Here is a 19,775-nt window from a genome sequence, read left to right on the forward strand (position 1 = left end):
TTTTATTGACGAAATTTAGACACACTTATATTAAAATATATATTAGTATTTTTATTTATTCTTACTTTTTTTGTGTATACTGTGGCTAAATTTTGTGACACACAAGACATTCTCCTTTGAAATTATTGGACCATTTGGTTCTAAGGAAATAAAGTAGGAGGAAAGAAAATTACGCAGATCAATGCATGAATTTATACTAACTTTGATCCAAGTTCATGTATTATTTTGCGTAATTTTCTTTCCATAGAACCAAATGGACCCTACGAGTGAATAAAAGTGAACATACAAATCTAGAAAAAACTGAATATATATAATAAAAGAGAGAAGTGTGGTTGATTGAAATTGGAAGAGAACAGCGAAGCAAAGTGGGGGCGCAGATAAGAAGTGCAACGAATTTCTTGCCTTTTGTGTCAGTGAGACGAATGCTATACTGCTGATGCTGCAGTTCATCCGCATCATGTCTTTGTAACACTCACTTTCACACACGTAGTACTTTTGTACAACTACACCACTAACATATGTTTTGCTTCTTTTTCCCTTCCATTGCTTTCGCATATAGTATCAATCTTGTCCTTTTTAACAATTTTTTCAACTGTGCCATTTCTTACACAAATGTATTACTAATCCATCCTTAAATATATGTACTTTGAGTTGTATTAGTTTTACATTACCATGAATAGTTAATATAGTAGTTATAATTGACTGAAACAGTTACTTATTATATACAAGCTATATATAGCTGAATGTAATGTACATGCATATATATTTTCCTAGCAACTCAAATAAAGCTTTTAGGTCAAAATTTTGGGTTATAAAAAAAAGGTTTCAAATTTATTTTTTAAAAAATAATAAATTCATATAGTAATTTAAAAGATAGATATTTTAGGGGCAAAATTTTTTCTGTTCTTAAATGAAGCTTATAAATAGAAATAGAGATCGAGCTCCACAATGTAAGAACCTCTTTGGTGGGTGATACAATTCGAACTGGCATGGATTGAGGGAATGGATTCAAGGAAGGTGGTTGCGGACAAGTGCAACGATGCTCGTCTCTTCTTTGATTGTTGCTAGCTAGCTAGGAAACACCGACACTCCTCAGATTAGGCATGTCAATGTCGGACACGTGTCGGTGTCCGTGTCCGACACCGACACTTATGATTACACTAAATTATGTCATTTTTCCAAATTTTTATCGGTGTCGACGTGTCAGTATCCGTGTCCGTGTCGTGTCTGTATCCGTGCTTCATAGGTTGCTAGTGCATTGGAAGCGCTTGAGTAGTGAATATAAGTGTACATATTAAAGAAATTCACAACATTACATATTAATTTATGAAGAATGTTAACATGTGCCCTTAAGGCACATGTTAAGGAAACAAAAATAGAAACTAATAAATGCTAATTTGTGCTTTTTAACATTTGAAGCATTAAATTTCTAGCATCATTAAATATTAAGTTTCTATAATTGGATATCTTAACATGTACCCTTAGGGCACATGTTAACAAGACCCTTAATTTATAAGTAGATATATTTGTCATCGCTATTTAAATCTTAAAATCTATCATAAATAACTCTTGTGAATATATCAAGAGAACCCAACTCATAAGATGAAATAAATCATTGTTTTTTTTTATTTCTTTATATCATCAATAATAATTTAAAATTAAAATTGGTATTAAAACACACCAATTATGTATCTTCCAATATTATTGATTTATTCATTTATTTATGATTCCCACCTCATTACCCCACCTTGATTTTTTTTTTTGATAAACTTACCCCACCTTGATTGGTTTTCTTTTGTTATCTATCTCTCTTTCAGCACCCCTCAATCACATCATCAATTAATTAATGTACTCTCTCTCTCTCTCTCTCTCTCTCTCTCTCTCTCTCTCTCTCTCTCTCTCTCTCATAGCACCCCTTCTTATACCGTATATACCTCGCGGGGGGGAAAATATTCCCACACACACATACACAAAGTTAGCTAGCGGGGGAAATGGGTCTTGAAATGTTGGAAGAATTACTCTCAATTAAACCAATCAAACGAAAAACTGTTCCTCCACCACCACCACCACCTACAATTACTACTACTACTTTGAGTCAACGCACACAAGAAGAAGAAGAAGAAGAACAAGTATCACAATCATCAGATCTAGAGAGAACAAAGGAGGAAGAAGAAGATGAGCATTACAACAATTACCATACACCACCCACATCACCATCATCAAGGAATTTGGTTTGTCCACCACCTCCAAAGAAACGTCAACGCCGCCTCCTAACAGTATCACCGTCGTCTTCTCCACCATCTCAAGGGAGGAGGAAGTTCTTTCAAATATCCGACCATGATCTAGCTTCTCTATTTCCCCCGCGCGCCAAACTCAACAACCACCTTGCTGCCTAATTAACCTCTATACCTTCTTCCTCATGATCTTACTTAATTACTACATGCAACATTCATCTTCACATATATCCCATCAACGCAACAGTATATATATATATTATCTATCTACCTATATATAGTAAGTCATCTAATTTCAACTGTGTTTAATTTGTAGCATTCTTATTGTGTTTTATTTTTGTATATTTCAACTCTACTCAATTTGTTGCTAAATAATAGTACTCATATAAGTTTTCTTTGGGAAAAAAATAATGTTGTCTCCAAATGTAAACCTATTTTTAAATTATAAATGTATTTTGTACCAATTTCTTTTGAATTGTTTGGGGAGCATAGAACTCACATCGTGTGCATTACAAGTTTTTTAGTAAATATTATTTATTGCTAATGGTGATGGAAAACTTCGTCTATTTTTTTTTTGAATGGTAAAACTTCGTCTGTATATGTCATATATAGTAATAAAAAAATCATTCAAGAGAGGGATACACCTAGTTAATTTGACTACTAGAAAGTTGAATTATTTAAGAGAACTCAAGTTAATTGGTAACTAGTAAGGGATCGTCCATTTTTTTCGCAATATAAAATCTCTCAAATATGGGAAACTCAATCAATGTTTTGGAGGATATATGATTTTAAGGAGTTTGAAAAAATTCTTTATATAATTTCTATTTATAGTATTCTCAAAGTTTAAAATATATAAATCATAACTATATTTTGTTTATCATTCCATAAACAATATCTTAATCTTAAGTATATAAGATAGAAGGTTTTTCTCCTTTTGTCTTTTATTTAATTTCTCTCACAAATATGAAGATTCTAAAGTTGGTTTCATAAATTGTCTAATGATATATGACGGACATATTTATAGTTAGCTCTCAAGTTTTGGTTGAGATACCACATTATCTTGAACGTGTTTTTTTATTAATGAAATGGTATATAAGTGTGTATAATTGTCATAAAAAAAAAATGTGACTCGCAGAAACTTATAAGTAATCTTGATGAAGAACAAGTATTTACTAATGCAAATCAATGATTGAAACCCAATTATCAACAATATTAATTAAGGTGGTTGGTGAAATAAATTAATTTTGCAAGTTTATTTTTTTTAAGCAAAAGGATAAATATATTAAATAAAAAAAAATACAGAGACTAGGGGGACATTAACCTGACCCAGCTGCAACCTAAACGGGAATACATCGTGATCAAACAAAACCAGGTCAAATAGCCCTAATCAATCATAACAATACAAACACTCATCACGAGCGCAACCCAGTGAACCCGCGTACGGGCGCAGAATCAAGTCACAAAAAAATATGAAGAGTGAGAGCATCACACGATAAAAAAGGGTTCAAAATTTAGCGTATGGGTCAACGCCAACACGGAACCAGACCCACATGCCAACAACCCCCTGAACAAGCAGCATGCATAAAAGCTCTTTCGAACAAATCAATTCGAGAACAGTCACAGGGACATAGACAGATAAGAAGCGGTACCGGAAAAGAGGCAGCCCTAACTCCTTTAGACCTGCAGATCTCAACAGACCTGGAACATCAGAGAATCGAAAAGCGCAGAACATCAACACATTCAGTTTCACAAAAACGACGCATTTGAACCCAGATCGTGGGATGAGTCCAACACCATTTACAAGTTGAATGTATAATACCCTCAGTAATTCAACAATCAACAACACCAACTTCTTCAATGGAAGAAAAATAAAAAAAATAATACTTTCTTTGTTCCATAATGAATGATATAATTGACCATTTCACATGGGTTTAAAAAAATGTACTACTATAAATAAATGAGAAAAAAAATATTTTTACTAAAATATCTTTATCAAGTATTAGTATATTTACAATCACTATAAATGTAAGGCTAGTGAAATATATTTAACACATCCTTTGAGTTGTATTGTGGACTTTTTTTATATATATTTGTCGTAAATTTTCATTAAAAAAAGTACTCTAATTAGAAGATACAATTTTTTTTTGAACTGCAAACAAATATTATAAAGCACAAACACAGTACAAGTAGTACTATGAGGCTAAAAAAAAAGGTAAAACATACAAGATACAAGAGCCAAGTTTCTGGCAAATTACAAAAAGCATAATCCTAACAACCCAAAGCAAAAAGGAAGTAACAGATGTCACAGCAGGCTAAAAAAAAAAACAAACAAAGAGCTATACTTCTAACAGTAACAAATCAAAAAACCTGCAGGCACCTCCAAAACCAGAACAGCAGCGCACACACAGCGGCAATCGCGGCAACCATAAAATCTCACCTTAGCATACAATCTCCCGGGTTCCAAATCCATTCATACAATAAGCAGGGTCCTTTTGCCGTATTACTTACAAACCACTGCCAAGACAATCTTTGTATCAACATCACCGCATCTTCAACCACGGCAGCCACATTATTACATATCAAATCGTTTCGACTCCTCCAAATAACCCAAATAAAAGCCAACCAGACAATTGAGAAGCCTTTTTTCACACACTTATTCCTCCCACTCCCGACTAGAGTCCCGTACAACATCATCACATCTGGCGTGAGTACCACTACCACTCCTAACCATCGACAGATTGCATACCAAGTTTGAGCCGCAAAATCACAATGCATAAATAGATGGTGCGAAGTTTCAGCCTCCACTCCACACAAAGCACACACCGTATTCTCAATATGGAGAATTCTTCTCCGGCACAGATTGTCTTTGGTTGGAATTCGATCCAAGAAAAGTTGCCATGCTAGCGCACAAACCTTTGAGGGAACCCCACACTTCCAAATAGTTCTAAACGAAAAAGTCTCCAAAGGGGTTAATAAAGTTCTAGGCATTAACAAGTGATCTAACCATTCGTATGCCGATAAAGTTCTAGAAGATACAATTAAAAATAATAATTAATATATATATTGTATTGAAAATTAGAAATGGTCACTTATTTTAAAACAAATTTTTCTTTCCAATGAGGTAGAACGGGAGAATTAATTAAGAAACCAATTTACCATGCTACATACATATGAAACTCATGCATGTAAAAGGGTTGAATTAGTTAGGAACTTTGAGTAGGCAAGTTATAGGTTTAATGATAATTTATGGAGTATGGTGGATGGGTGATGAATGATGATGGTGTGAGTAGTAACATTTATGCATGGTGTATTTTTGTCCATTTAAGAAATTCTCCAACACGGTGAAGTGAACAGGTCGGAATCTACATCAATAACTCCAAAAGGCTGTGTTTTGGACGTTTGTTGATCACCGTAACTGTTACCAGTACCTTCTTCATAATAACCGTTTTTTAATCTAATTTTAGCCTTTTCTTCTTTGGAAAGAACAAAAAAACAAAAGGAAGTTATTAACCACAATAATATGGCATTATATGTAACATTTTTAGTGTTTTGGAATCTTATGAAATTCAAAAGCTCATCACGGATATTTGTACATGTCCGTATATGGCTGCTTCTGCTTGTGGACAAGATAGGGTAATTGCTAGATAAATCAATCATGTGAGTCAATGGTGTGGTTTTAATTCGAAATATAAAGAATAATTTGATTGAGAGTAAATTATATTAAAATTGTCTCTGGTGGTAGTGCGTGAGCATAAATCACTTGGTAAAATGCTAAAAGAAAAATCATTTGGTAGAAAAATATCAAGTGATTATGTTTAAATTTCAGTAGTATTTACCACTTTATTAATGGAGAAAAATATCAAGTGATTATGTTTTTAAATTCAGAAATTTTTTTTTTCTACCCCAACAATCTTCACTCTACCCCAACATATTTTTCAAAATACCCAGTATACCCTTATAAAAAATTAGTATATTTTAATTTTTGTTTTGTCGTATTATACTGTTCCGGTACACTATTTCATCCTCCAAAAAACTGTTCCGATAAGTATTTATCTTTACCGGTACACTTTTTAAAAAATGTTCCGGTATGTTAATTTTACCGGTACACTTTTTAATAAGTGTTCCGGTATATTGATTTTACTGGTATACTTGATTTTAATAAGTGTTCCGGTAAACACTATCTCTTCGTTCGATGCGCTGAAGAAACAAAATCCCATTGGTCATAAGAAGACAACAACTGCCTTGTCGATTCCTGGGAGACCGAGTCTACCAAACTCAGATTCATTAGCAGCAGACCAGGAACATTATGTTAGTATATTAGATAATAGTCTATCTGCAATTACCTTATGTTAGTCTATTAGATAATAGCCCATTATATCTGGTTTTGAGCTAAGCAATCAACGATAACCAGGAACGTTGATTTGATGTTTCTTTCTATTTGCAGTTTTTAAAATCAATCAGAAAACAGGAAATCGATGCGCTGAAGAAGCACAATCCCATTGGTCATAGGAAGACAACAGGTGCCTTGTCAATTCCTGGGAGACCGCGTCTACCAAACTCGGAACATACCGGAACACTTATTAAAATTAAGTATACCGGTAAAATCAACATACCGGAACACTTATTAAAAAGTGTACCGGTAAAATTAACATACCGGAACATTTTTTAAAAAGTGTACCGGTAAAATTAACATACCGGTAAAGATAAATACTTACCGGAACAGTTTTTTTGGAGGATGAAACAGTGTACCGGAACAGTATAATACGATAAAAAAAATTAAAATATACTAATTTTTTATAAGGGTATACTGGGTATTTTAAAAAATATGTTGGGGTAGAGTGAAGATTGTTGGGGTAGAAAAAAAAATTTCTTAAATTCAATGTCTTCTTTTTGTCCAGTAAAATCTGGGCTGTGATTCATTTAAGGGTACAACTTTGGGCCTGCTAGGATAGAAAGTAAATTCAATGGATCAAATTTTTGTTAGGCTTAATAGCAAAACTTCCATTTTTTTTTTCTCTAGAACTTAGTTTCAGAAAATACGATCCAAACTTTTAAAAGATTGGAAAATGTTTCCGCTCACTTGATTTCGAAAAACATTTTTCGAATTTTTCCTTTATACAACATGCTGATATACATTGTATTTTACTTCTTCATTTTCATCCTTACTCAACCTAAATTTCTCTAAAAAAGCGTGCGTTTTTCTTTAGAGTGGTGGAATAAAATCAACATATTATAAATCTCAATAGTATTTTATTAACACACAAAAAGTGTAGTCTCCCTAAATATAACTCTAAACTTAATCCGTACAAACATCATATCACTGTGTTGTTTAACATCAAGGACTTCATCAGGTTTTATATGGTGCACAAATCTTGAATAATGATATTCAATTCAATAAAAACTCATAAACCGTTAATTTTGATAGATCTCAATAACATATTAAATGATTTTTAATTTCTTTGAAATAAATTATAGATAATGTATGAAATAGAAACTTTTAATCCATAAATTCTATAAAAAAAAGACTTGGCCATCATCACATTAGAGTTGATTTGAATTTATAGTCACTCAAAATGCTTTGACCAACAAAACAGCACATACAAATGTGTGAATAGTATTTGTGGCATGAACAATTCGGGTAACAAGATTCAATCTTTAGTCAGTTATCGACACCGCCGCAATCTGAGATACGAGCTTTCACCGGAGTCTTTTTCTAACTTTCTTTCATTTCAGTTTTGGCGACACAAATCTCACTGGATTGCCACCAAATGAGTGGCCGCATCACTGCTAAGCCACCGCACTTCAACTCTCAAGGTGCGTTGTTATGACCGCCGTGTGTACACTGAAATTGTTATCTTAAATTCTTCCGTAAAGTAGTTCTGAGCAATTTGAACACTTTGATCTCTATTAAACTTATTGCGCATATTGTTGTTTGAACCAAATAATATGCAAATTGAAAAATGATACTTTGACATCAAAATTTTGACACCAAATAAGTGTCCTTTAATTTTTGCCTGTATTTTTTGAAATTCATGTAAATTGTAAAGATAAAAAACACGAGAGAAATAGACATAAACATACGATGTTACATACATGTTTGTATTTTGATGTTTAAATAGCACAACTTTTACACAAAACAACTAATCAATCATGGATGGATACATTACAAGCTCCAAGAACTTGATGAAAAAATTAACTGTACTTGAACAAGGGACCTTCACTTGCCGGCTTATCAAAACCTAGTAACGGTCCCAAATAGGCACATTGGTCGATGAGTTGAAGGACACCGAAGATGTTCTAAAGAGGGGATTTTGAGTTCAAACTCTGAAAGCTAAACTTAGTACTAATTTACAAACATTTGACTATGAACAAATATATATTTAGCCTCAGTTGTAGGGAAGTGCTCAAAGCTAATTATCATGAGTTTACCATTTAGCAGTTAACCTCAGGCTTCACCCAAATTCCAAAAATATTGGGATGCACCTTTAACCATAAGCTCCTTTGAGTGCAAACATTTATCTATCATTTCCAAAGAATATGATGGTGTTAATAGGTACTCCCTCCGTACCAAATTATAAGTCACTCTGAGAAAAAATTGTACCAAATTATAAGTCACTTTACATTACCGATAAAACATTTAATGTTATTTTTTCTATTATACCCTTAATTATTTATTACTCTCTTCTTTCCTATACCATTAATGAAGGACAATTTTGTAAACTAACTCATAATTTCTCTTTTCCATACAACATTAATTACATTTCTTAATTTGTGTAATTTGGCCAAAGTGACTTACATTGTGGTACGGAGGGAGTAGTATTAACTACCATCTAGTTGGCCATGTTGTTGAACTTCCCTGGAATTGCTAGTCCTTTTTCTGTTATCAGCTGGTTTATCATTGGCTGCTTCAATACTTTCCAATGTTTCAACAACTTCCTTCATTGATGGCCTAATTTTGTGCTCTGTTTGAATGCATTTGAGAGCAAGTTGAGCTATTTGTGAAGCTAAGTTGGGTGGATACTTGCCTTCCAACTTTGGATCCATGTTGCTTCTCGATTTCGCTCTATTTAATAGGTTTGATTTGAGCCAATCACATAACGACGTTTGCTCACCAATGCGCATTATCTCGCCTATCTGCTTACCTGTTAATATCTCCATCAGAACAAGACCAAATCCATATACATCGCTTTTCACATACAAATGACCTGTTTGATTGGCATTATAAGATTAATTTAGTGTCCAACTAACCACACTCTCAAAACATGTTTAAGAAGGGATTAAGAGGATGCTTGTGGTGACAATATACCTGTGACTACGTACTCCGGGGCGGCATAACCGCTTGTTCCCACAACCTGTGTTGATACATGAGAGTGATCATCAGAAGGACCAGATCTGGCCATGCCAAAGTCTGATAACTTGGCTGTGTATACCTATTGCAAACCAAAAGATTAGATATATTTTCTTCCATTACCATGAATTCTTTAATAGCATGGATACCTTAAATTGAGAAATAATTAACTTCTGTCTTCTATTATTTCTCAATATGAGCAAAATATGATTATGGGATATTCGATTCACCAAAAGATGAAATGAAACTTACCTTGTCAAGTAGTATATTTGAGGGTTTAAAATCTCTGTATATAATTTTCTCCGAGTGAAGGAAATTTAGTCCCCTAGCTGCTCCAATTATAACTTTCAGCCTTTTGTCCCATGAAAGTGGCCGAACATTTGAACCTCCTGTGAAGTAAAATAACATCAGGGAAATTACACACAACACAAAAAGTGTGAAAAACGGTAATTTTGTGGATGTCCTAGTAAAGTATTCAGCAATGTTATGAGCTCTTACTTCCAAATAGGTGGTTGTCCAAGCTACCGCGGGGCTGAAATTCATACACGAGAAATAGCTTACGATCCTCATGCCCAAATCCCAACAGTTTTACAAGGTTGGGATGAGAAAGCCTTCCTAAGAAATTCACCTCTGACTGCACCCCCACCCCCCCAAAATGAAACATCAATATAAATAGAACCCACCACATACCCACAAAAGGTGTGAATGTGATCTTCTAAACTTTAAAGTGTAACTCATGGTGCAATAATGCCAATATACCTGCCATTCTGCAAGTCCTTGCCTACTGTGAGAATTCAATATCTTGATGGCTATAGTCAAACCCCCACCTTTTTTTGATTCTGCTCCCTCCTTTATCAAACCCTTGAATACTTTACCAAACCCACCCTCTCCTAACACATTTTCAGGACGGAAATTTCTAGTAGCTGATTTCAGTTCTGCCCAAGTAAAAACTTTTAAGTTTGCAGCATCCAAGATATGCCCATTAGGGAACTCTTCCTCATCTCTTACTCGAGAAGCCTGGCTATTCTCAGAATCCCAAAAGGATGTACTTGTGTTATTGCCTGTTGAGTGATTATTACTACTACTAAATAGTCTACTATTTCCTCCAGAGCTACTAAATAGTCTACTATTTCCTCCAGAGTTGCTGCTGCGCCCAAGAGATGTGGAATTGCTGTTCCTTATCAATCTTAAGTTACTGAGTCTGGCAGAAAACAGAATACTCCCTGTGACATTGCAACAACGAGAGACAATTTGTCATGCTATGTGTTAGAAAAACAAATTTGGTTCCAAAGACAACATAAATAAACGCACACAAGAACACAAACGATTGATCACAGAGTTCGGCTAATTGAGCATATGCCTTTCACAGTGGCTGCTGTAGTTTTTTGATTAGTCAATTCTTAAGGTTACATGTACAATGTTTAAATACTACTGTACAAATTACAAGTTTATCCCTGACCGTACCACGAGGGGCTTCGCCACCATACCACAAGCCCTCCTAGTATGAATCCAACATACAAATGGGCCTAAAGGGCAGAGACTCTTGCTCCAATTATCAGTGAATGAGTCATACTTGACATTGCAACATCAAGAGAGACACCGTTGATCATGTTATGAAACTATATCAGAAAATTGATGAATTTGAAATCAAACTTGCAAAACATTTGAAGAGATTGAAAATCGCAATCAACTTGAACAGTATAAGGCCACCAGGGCCAAAACATGTTCATTCCTCCAGCTTCTCAAGTCAAGAATATGGGACTTCAATAACATGATTAATCATTTCCATGAATCTTGTGTTGTGAACATGTTTGTTTAATTACCTGATTGATTGTTTGTATCAGGAGCAGTATTGGAGTTGGAACGATCGCCTGAGGATTGAAGACTTCTAGTCCAACAGTTCCCCATCAAGTTCTTTACTTCTGCTCTTTCCTTGAACAGTGATATTGCTAGCAGAAAACTAGAGGGATGAAAGCAAGAGAGAAATGTTGAAAGGCCTACCTGAAGTGATTATATAGTATATTATGACAATGATAGTGAAAAGTGTGCCTACAAGGAAAAAACCACTTGTCTTGTACGTGTCCAATGAATGACAAAGTGAGAACAAAAAATGGTACTTGTCCGTGCTGGTGACAAAAGAAGCTTCCTAGAATATTCCAAGTAAATTCAAGGGATCATTCACTTTTTGGTAGTCGCCAATATCATTTCCAATTCTCTATTTGATTAGTAAACAACACTGTTATATTATGTGAATGTTTTGGATTCATGGTTAGTTTTGCAAAATTAGGATGAACTACTGTAATTTTGTAAAAGCTACTATTTGGAGTTTTAACAAGGATAACTTTTACAAAATCACTGTGATATAATTTCGTAAAACTCAATTATATGGTATCAAACAAAGACATGTTAAAATAAATTAATTATTAATCAAGATATTGAACTCAAGTGTTAATGAATTTTCTTTAAGATAGATCATTTGAGAGAATTCGAGTTTAATTTTCTATGGAAATAATTTTTTACCAGACTTTACTTATTTCGCAGCGAATTCTAGATTACTGGGATTCTTTCCTTAAGAACTAGATGGTTAATATAAAAAAAAAAAAAAAAAATCAATTATAACATCTTTTTTATACATTTCATTTATTTTATATCACATCTTTTTTGAGATTTTATACTCTTTTTTTTATATAAAATATAGTCTCTTTTTTTCCTAGTTATTTACAAATATTTTTATTTTTAATCAACACTCAAATTCTTCAACCATTATTAATTAAAAAAAATATTTAATATTTATTTCTTTATCGAAAAAATGATTTAATATTTTCCAAAGTATATGTTTATATTTTGGAATATATTTTGAAAAAGGGGTAGAAAGACACTTCCATGGCATGCTAGTGCTACTGACTACGGAATTATTTTGCAGATAAGAACGGTAGGTTCAAGGAAAATTAATGGAATTAATATTTTCTCTTTTCCACAGAAAAAAATATATACAAACTTATTTGAGTTATATTACATCAGGCATTACGGCAATTTGGTGTACTTTGTCAAAAATATTTGCGGACTTTTTAAGTTTTTCCTTTCATATGATGGGTCACTCTTCTAGACAAGCTTTTTTTATATATATTTTGACAAGACAAGCTCTTAATTAAAGAGAAAATAATCCAAACTCGAGTGTCATATTAAAAAAATTATCCGTTACAGACTACATGATATAACGTCTATAAAATGATTGTTAAAAAAGTCTATAAAATGTAAATATCTTAATAGAAGGAAAATTTACATTATGGAAAGAAAAAAAAAAACTATGCTTAAAGTAATTTAATTTACCACATGAAATGTTAACTGCACCCTATGTGACACGGATTAGAAGAATAACCATGACAAATACACATGTCATTACAAACATCACAAGCCACGTTAAGCAAGAAGTCTTGGAACTTTCTGAGTATATTGTGTTTGCTCGCACATTGACACGACCTGTGCTTGCCAAGCTATGTTCAATGGCATGCTCAGTAGAATCAAGTATCTGCAAGCAAGCCATCATTCATCAGGTTAGTTAACACCCCACAAGAATATTTCATGGGACTATTTTCTTATAATAAAACTATTTTTGTATTAACCACCATCACAAGGTATAAACATCACCCAAATCCCTCATGCCAAAATGAGATACATTTTGCATAACCAACCCATACAACCAGTTATTAGTTAGACAAGAAGGAGAGAATGAAGAGAATCAGACCTTTTCGGTATTTTTCACAGACTGGCTCATCATAAGACTACTCTCTTTGAGCTGTTTTGCCAACACCACCATCTCATCCGTCAAATCATCTTGAAGCTTTCTGAGGAGCAGAAGTTTCAACAAAGAAGTACAACAATTAATATGATTAAGAGCAAATCATTGAGAGAACAAACACAAATGATAATAACAATTGACTATCTAATATATTGTCGCATATTTCAATAGCAACTCTGACAGTATTGGTATCAAAATATAGTGATTCAGAAACATCCTGAAACAAGTCATTGGTGAATAAAATAAACTTCCAAATATAGCACCCTAGTAGTTCAACATATTCAGTAACATTTGGTAACTGGTTGGTTATCCTTTCCTACTTCTGAATAAAAAATATAACTTTTGTTGTTTTCATGAAATTTATATAGGAACCCATGGTTTATAGGTTATGGACACTTCACTGCAGCAGTACTGACTGACCATTACACAAACTTCAAGTGTACCTGTGTTTTTCAATATGTGCGTGTCCTGCAGCATCCAGTTTAACAGATGATGAGTGATCAGTCTCAGAAGGCTCATGTGCTCTATCTTCAGTACTTGAGGCAGCTCTGTCCAATGAATCAGATGAGTAACAGTAAAACAGCCTACAAAATACAAGTAGCAGTGAAAAAGGTTAACATTAACTTACACAGGCCTTCTTCGCAATCCAGAAGAAGGCGACATCGGCGTTTTTTCCTCAATTTCAGAAGGGTTTTCTTTAACATTTCTTTCAATGTCCTTCTCAGATACTTCTATTTCAGACTGAAAATTTAAATGGTTATAAAACAATCACTAAGTGTGCTTATTTAGAAAAAACAAAACTACAATGGAATATATGCGATGGAAACAGTGGAGTAAATTTCATTTCCGTATGATGCATTCCAACCAGGTACCAATAATTCAAGCCATTAAATATTTTATATACACTTTTCACATACTATAATTAATGTATTGTGATGTTCTCCATCACATAATAAAATGAATTCAAGTCAGTCATTACTAACAAATCTACACAGGTTTAGAGAATCCCCACAGAAAACAGAGAGAATACTCCTTCTAGGGGCTTCCTCTTCAACAATGGCTTTCTCATTGTACAATTAATGCTCAGTTCTACAATACCAACAATTAAGAATCCTGTTCTATTGCCTTTTTGCCCAAATTCAAGCTAAACATCCTTGCTACCATCCCTTTAGACCATAACACCTAACAGTTTCAACTGCGCCAATCAATCGATCTAACTAATCTAATTTGTTTTGCCTCAAATCTGTTGCCTTTCTTTTATTACACTCCCGTGACCTATCAAAATGAGCATATTTATATTTCCATTTATTCATGTTTTTTCTCATACCAAGCAGGCTTGAAGTGATTTTCATCATTAAGTTTCCACCCTATTAACTAACACCTGCTTAACCCAGCAGACCCTCAGCCTTAATAAGTTTATGCATCTGCACACCTGTGTCTGTTAGGAACCCAAATTTTGAATTTCAAAGAAAGAACATTTTATTTGAGAAATATGATAGAATAGGAGAGAATCACTTCTCCAAGGGTTTCCCTTCAATATAGAGAATACACTATTCACAATTACAATATTCAAAGATGCTCTCTACCCTTTGTGTTCTATTTATACAAATAGCCCTACATCAACTCACTAACTAACTAACTAACTCCTCTAACAACTCAACTACTTTAGTTAGCCATTATTCTATATCCTAACAGTGTCAGTACAATGTTTTTATTTTAGAAAGTATGTATTTGAAATTTCATATATTGCAAAAATATAAAACAAACACCAAACTTGAAAACATCTTTTTTGGCTGAAAAGCACACATGGCTGGCTATAGATTTCTTTTTGTTAACATACACGACCTGGAGCAAGATATGATAGGGGATGCAACAATCAGGCTGCGATTGTTTACTATCCCACTTCATCCTATTCACCCTTTGTTCTTTGCTCAACGCATACCATACAATCCTAATTTTATACCACATGGTAACTGCATTAATATGTTTTTACTTTTAACAAATAGGTATAAACAAATAAAATAAACTATTTTATGATATCCAATAGAAATTTCAAATACTCAAATTCCATCCGTTTGTTAATGAAATTTCCCATTATATTGGTGCAAAAAGCAACCTCAGATGTTTAGTCAGTTGCTCTAATGATCTTTTGCATTTCACTATTCTCTCCAAGATACAATAGCTAATAAATACATACCACATGAACCAATTTGGAAGCAATGGCTTCAATCTTCTCTGAATAATCATTCAACGTAGCCTTTGAAATCCTGCATGACCGATCATAGACAAGAATGAATGTGCATATTCAGTAGAGAAACATATAGCAGGAATATAACAGCTTTAGATCATGGATAACCAATGATCTAAGAAGGTAGAAGAGGGAATAAACTGTCCAATCAGTTTAAAGAAATGTAATCATTACAAGTCCAAGATCTTCTCAAAGAATTAAAAACAAAGAATAGTACACCTTATATTCAATGCGAGTCATATTTCCAGGAGAATTCATTGTAAATACAGGAGTTCATAGATATACCAGTCTGCTAGACCTTTAAGTATGGTTTAAATATGAGTATATAAGAACTATTGTAGCCATAGGATTTTATTATGTTACGTGTGTTGTTCAGCTGAGCTTACACTAATTTCTCTAAACTTGTTCTTGACTAAGGAGCATTATTGAAGTGGAATATAGAGATACAGCTCATGAATTCTGTGATATATTATGTCTAAAAAGAGTTTTCGATAAATCAAGGACGCATATAAACATGTGGAAGTTGGCAGAAATTTAATAAAATAAAAGATAGATGATGAAGCAATTAGTATGCTATTTGTTCCAATTGTAAAACAAGAGGAAGATATCCCAACCGAAGGACTATTCCTAGCTAATTTTAAAATTCTTGCAATCATGTTGAGCATAAATGCATAATATATATCTACGGACAAATTTGAGGAGGGTGTTACGAAATTATTATTATTTTTTTAGGAATTGATAGTGTACCAAATTTTTTAATCCAGTTTTTGATACGCCTCTGTTTCTTCTCCCTTCCTTTACTTCTTTATTTCTTGAATTTTTACCAGATTGGTTATCTCTTCCAAAGAATCCAAACCAATTATGGCTATAAGTCTTTCTGTACGCGGCTCAATGTTGAATAAGAGAAATTTTCTTTTAAAACTTGCATAAAGTTAAGAGTAAGAATCGAAATTTTCTTTTAAATCTTGCATAAAATTAAGAGTACGAATTGGCAGCTTCAAAAATGGCAGATAATTTAGAAACACTGAAGCTCTGTAGTCTCCCTTATAATTCCTTGATATTTATGTATATGAGATGGTAAATAAAGAGACATACTACCTTGGCAAGCTTTCTGGTGTCTTCTCTTCAGCCAATTGTTCCAGTAGTTCACGCAAAGTAGCAACATACTGTAGACTCAACAAATTAGTAAGCTTGTCTTAAATGATTAAAACAATAGAACATTATTTCAATAAAGTTAGCAAATAAACTATAGCTAATGGATATCAACATAAACCTTCAAAAAAAAGGCAACTTGGTGCTATACAACTCCTGCCATGATGGGGTCCAAACAAAGGATAGGCCGATAGGGTCTATTTTGGATATATTGCGGGCAACCTTGCATAAGGTTGATTTCATTACTCAAACCTGTGACTTCTTAACCACACAGCAAAAACTTCTTACATGACACTGATTCTAAAATAAATAGTCAGGGTTAATTTTCAGACTTACATGTACAAGTTTTGCCTGGTTTTGCTGCTGAGGAGCGGCTGCAAGCAATCTCTTCAAGTTTACTTCTGTTTTACTAATTCCCATTCCTGCAATGTTTAGCAATATTATACATAATTCATAAATCAAACATAACCAGGGAAAGAAACAAAAATTAAATATCAGGCTGAAAATAAATATTAATCTCATAATTAACAGTAAACTTAGGCACTAAAAAGCCACCAATTTTTTTAACACAACCAAACCTATAAAATAACAATGGAATCACTTCAACATGTTTAAAAGTGAATAAGTAATATGTTCTTAAAAGAGCATAGAAAAAAAGTTATACATACAATTTATTACAGTTGTAAACTACACTTTTTTAAGGATGTAGAATATAGGAACCAGAACTAAAAGTGGAAGCCGGACATATTCACCCAAAAGGAAAGTGTTTATCTTACATATACTCATATACAATCACAAAATCATCAAACTATAACCAACTGAACTCATTAATCCCAATAAAAACAACACACTTGATACCATCTCTAACATTTTAAGGTCAAGAACAAGATTAAAATCAAGCCAGAGGTTTCAGGTACCATAAAGAAAAGAGAATCCTACAATTCATAGATTTATCAAAGCTTGAGTTTACGCAAGCACCTTTAGGGTGCGTTTGATTCATAAAACAGCAAGGACTGGACAAAACAGTACAGAACAAGATAATACATGACAAGACAAAACTGTACCAGAGAGATATAGGACGATAGTATTTTATATTCGAAAATAAAATGGGTAATTTCGTATTTTTTATAGTTGTAGTATGGACAAAAAGTTGTCCCGTAGTTCAGTGAGGGACAAAAAATCTTGTTTTTGTCCTGTCCCTTGCTACCTAATTTGTCCAGTCCAATAATCAGTTTCAAATCAAACAGGGTACAACAAAAGTTGTTCCGTCCAGTCCCATGTTTTTTAGCAGATCAAACGCACCCTTAGTGAGTTGTGGCATGATATGAGTTTCAAATTTTATTAAACCAAGTCCAAAATTCTCTACACTCATAGATATGGTGATAAATTCTAATATTTTTTTCAACAATTCTTAAACAACAATATCAAGTATCCAAACTAAACAAGCGCGCGCACACACACGAAAACCATACTAGGCGCAGTTCGGTTATATCTTTAGCATTACTGTACAAAAAATCATTATCTCAATCTCAAATTCTATAGCCAAAAAACTACTTTTCTACAAACTCCAAGGTAGAAATGTGGAGAATCTCCCCCTACCTTATTTTTTGGTATTAAAGTAAATCAATGCTGATAATTCACAGCTGATTCAATCCCCTAGCTACCAAAGACCAGTCCTTTTCGGTATAAATTAACGGTAAAAGAAACATTGTAGCCGTGGATGAGAAATTTAAATGAAAATAAAATTCATATTTACTTATCCCTGTTGATACTTGATAAGGTTGGGAAACACTACTCAAATTCTATTAGTTTATAGGAAGAAGAATGGTAATTAAGGAGAAATTTCTAGGTCCCCAACCAGATCAAATAAGAAAATTATATTTTTTTTCTTAGCTCAATGGAACAACAGAGAAGTGGAACACTAGAACAGCCATAAAATTCATACAATAATCAATCAAATAGAAACAAAATGATTCATTACCCGCACCGCTTTAGCACCCAATCTGGAAATCGCGGTGCGGTGATCTACTGCGACGCAATTCTCTGGTACTTTTCCGTTTGCAGGGGCGGCTATCACGGTCATAAATTACGTTAGAATCAATCACAGCTAATGGTGTGCTTTTTTTCAGAAAAAACGAATACTGAGAGGAAGAAAGAGTAACCGAAAAAGGAGATCTGATGCAGAATAACTGAACCAGTGGGTGGTGCTTGACGTACCAGTGAATGCGCCGTGCAAGAGTGTGAGGTTGAGAGAAGTGAGACTGACGGCCGGACTGGTCGGGACAATCGCCGGAGTCAGTGATGGTCACGGCCACGCGAGACTGAGAAAGTCTGTTTTTTAATTTTTATTTTTATTTTACATAATTTTATTGACTTTAATTTGAAATCATTTTAATTTAATCTAATTTGATTTATTTATAAATACTAATCTAATTTGATTTATTTATAAATACTAATCTAATTTGATTTATTTATAAAATTCAGCTTAACTCATTTAGCATAAACATCCACATCGTGCAACAAGAGTTCGAACTTCATACACTCCGTTTTATTGAATCTGTTTGGTAAAATACAGGATAGTTGATAAAATGGCTTATATCGGATGAACTTATACAAGATATCTTATAAACTAGTAATTGTTAACTTATAGCGAATAAGCTAGTTAATTGAAACTTTTAAATTATAGCAAATAAACTAGCTAATTGAATTTGCAGTGTTTGGTAAAATTAACGGTTGAACTAGTTTATAAGAATGAAATGATAAGAGTAAAATTGAAAGAAAAAATGATAAGCTATAAGCGATAAGCTCATAAGCTTTTAGAAATAACATTTGAAAAATAAGCTATAAACTCTTTGAAAAATGATTACCGAACAAAATTTTTAGCTTATAAGTATAAGTCAATTTATTGCCTTTCCAAAGAGAGCCCCCATGTAATTTCTCATCACTACTCTACTTGATTAAAAAAAAAACTTATATTTATCAACATCGTGTGAC

General features: G+C 33.3%; 2 protein-coding genes and 1 long non-coding RNA gene across 8 annotated transcripts; 1 reads left to right on the forward strand and 2 right to left on the reverse strand.

Annotated features, from left to right (window-relative positions):
* Positions 1-7,782: 7,782 nt before the first annotated feature.
* Positions 7,783-12,027, forward strand: LOC123906063. The gene is made up of 2 exons (XR_006808694.1): positions 7,783-8,048; positions 11,427-12,027. It is a non-coding gene; the product is annotated as an uncharacterized LOC123906063 (long non-coding RNA).
* Positions 7,851-11,550, reverse strand: LOC123906062 (probable serine/threonine-protein kinase PIX13). 3 transcript variants are annotated; one of them, XM_045955908.1, is made up of 8 exons: positions 11,406-11,537; positions 10,716-10,805; positions 10,342-10,685; positions 10,081-10,216; positions 9,835-9,971; positions 9,541-9,664; positions 9,031-9,439; positions 8,058-8,818 (listed from the first exon to the last, which is right to left on the reverse strand). In XM_045955908.1, the coding sequence occupies exons 1-7, from the start codon at positions 11,488-11,490 to the stop codon at positions 9,054-9,056; spliced, it is 1,302 nt and encodes a 433-aa protein (XP_045811864.1). In that variant the 5' UTR covers positions 11,491-11,537; the 3' UTR covers positions 8,058-8,818; positions 9,031-9,053. The 3 variants fall into 3 exon arrangements, with proteins under 3 accessions (XP_045811862.1, XP_045811864.1, XP_045811863.1); XM_045955906.1 differs by having other exon boundaries at positions 7,851-8,818; positions 10,342-10,805; positions 11,406-11,550; XM_045955907.1 differs by having other exon boundaries at positions 8,058-8,753; positions 10,342-10,805; positions 11,406-11,550.
* Positions 12,028-12,811: 784 nt separating the features above from the next.
* LOC123906066 lies at positions 12,812-19,163 on the reverse strand. Of its 4 annotated transcripts, none has more exons than XM_045955911.1 (9): positions 18,999-19,163; positions 18,763-18,851; positions 17,118-17,203; positions 16,728-16,795; positions 15,579-15,648; positions 14,010-14,122; positions 13,825-13,929; positions 13,328-13,427; positions 12,812-13,111 (listed from the first exon to the last, which is right to left on the reverse strand). In XM_045955911.1, exons 3-9 carry the CDS (start codon positions 17,199-17,201, stop codon positions 12,935-12,937), a joined length of 717 nt encoding a protein of 238 aa, XP_045811867.1. In that variant the 5' UTR covers positions 17,202-17,203; positions 18,763-18,851; positions 18,999-19,163; the 3' UTR covers positions 12,812-12,934. The 4 variants fall into 4 exon arrangements, with proteins under 4 accessions (XP_045811867.1, XP_045811865.1, XP_045811866.1 ...); XM_045955909.1 differs by having other exon boundaries at positions 18,769-18,851; positions 18,999-19,142; XM_045955910.1 differs by lacking the exon at positions 18,763-18,851 and having other exon boundaries at positions 18,999-19,142.
* Between the last annotated feature and the right edge of the window lie 612 nt (positions 19,164-19,775).

Source organism: Trifolium pratense, linkage group LG2 (assembly GCF_020283565.1).
Source record: "Trifolium pratense cultivar HEN17-A07 linkage group LG2, ARS_RC_1.1, whole genome shotgun sequence".
Taxonomy (NCBI): Eukaryota; Viridiplantae; Streptophyta; class Magnoliopsida; order Fabales; family Fabaceae; genus Trifolium; species Trifolium pratense.

Bases quoted from the DNA above. Each gene is read 5' to 3' on its own strand.
- LOC123906062 (XM_045955906.1), bottom strand. From the start codon at position 11,490: ATGGGGAACTGTTGGACTAGAAGTCTTCAATCCTCAGGCGATCGTTCC. The intron at 10,806-11,405 runs GTAATTAAACAA...GCAATGTCACAG, and splicing joins TGATACAAACAATCAATCAG to GGAGTATTCTGTTTTCTGCC. The intron at 9,665-9,834 runs GTAAGTTTCATT...GGTTTGCAATAG, and splicing joins CAAATATACTACTTGACAAG to GTATACACAGCCAAGTTATC.
- LOC123906066 (XM_045955911.1), bottom strand. From the start codon at position 17,201: ATGGGAATTAGTAAAACAGAAGTAAACTTGAAGAGATTGCTTGCAGCC. The intron at 15,649-16,727 runs GTAGTATGTCTC...TCGGTCATGCAG, and splicing joins ACACCAGAAAGCTTGCCAAG to GATTTCAAAGGCTACGTTGA. The intron at 13,930-14,009 runs GTAAGTTAATGT...TTCATTGGACAG, and splicing joins GGATTGCGAAGAAGGCCTGT to AGCTGCCTCAAGTACTGAAG.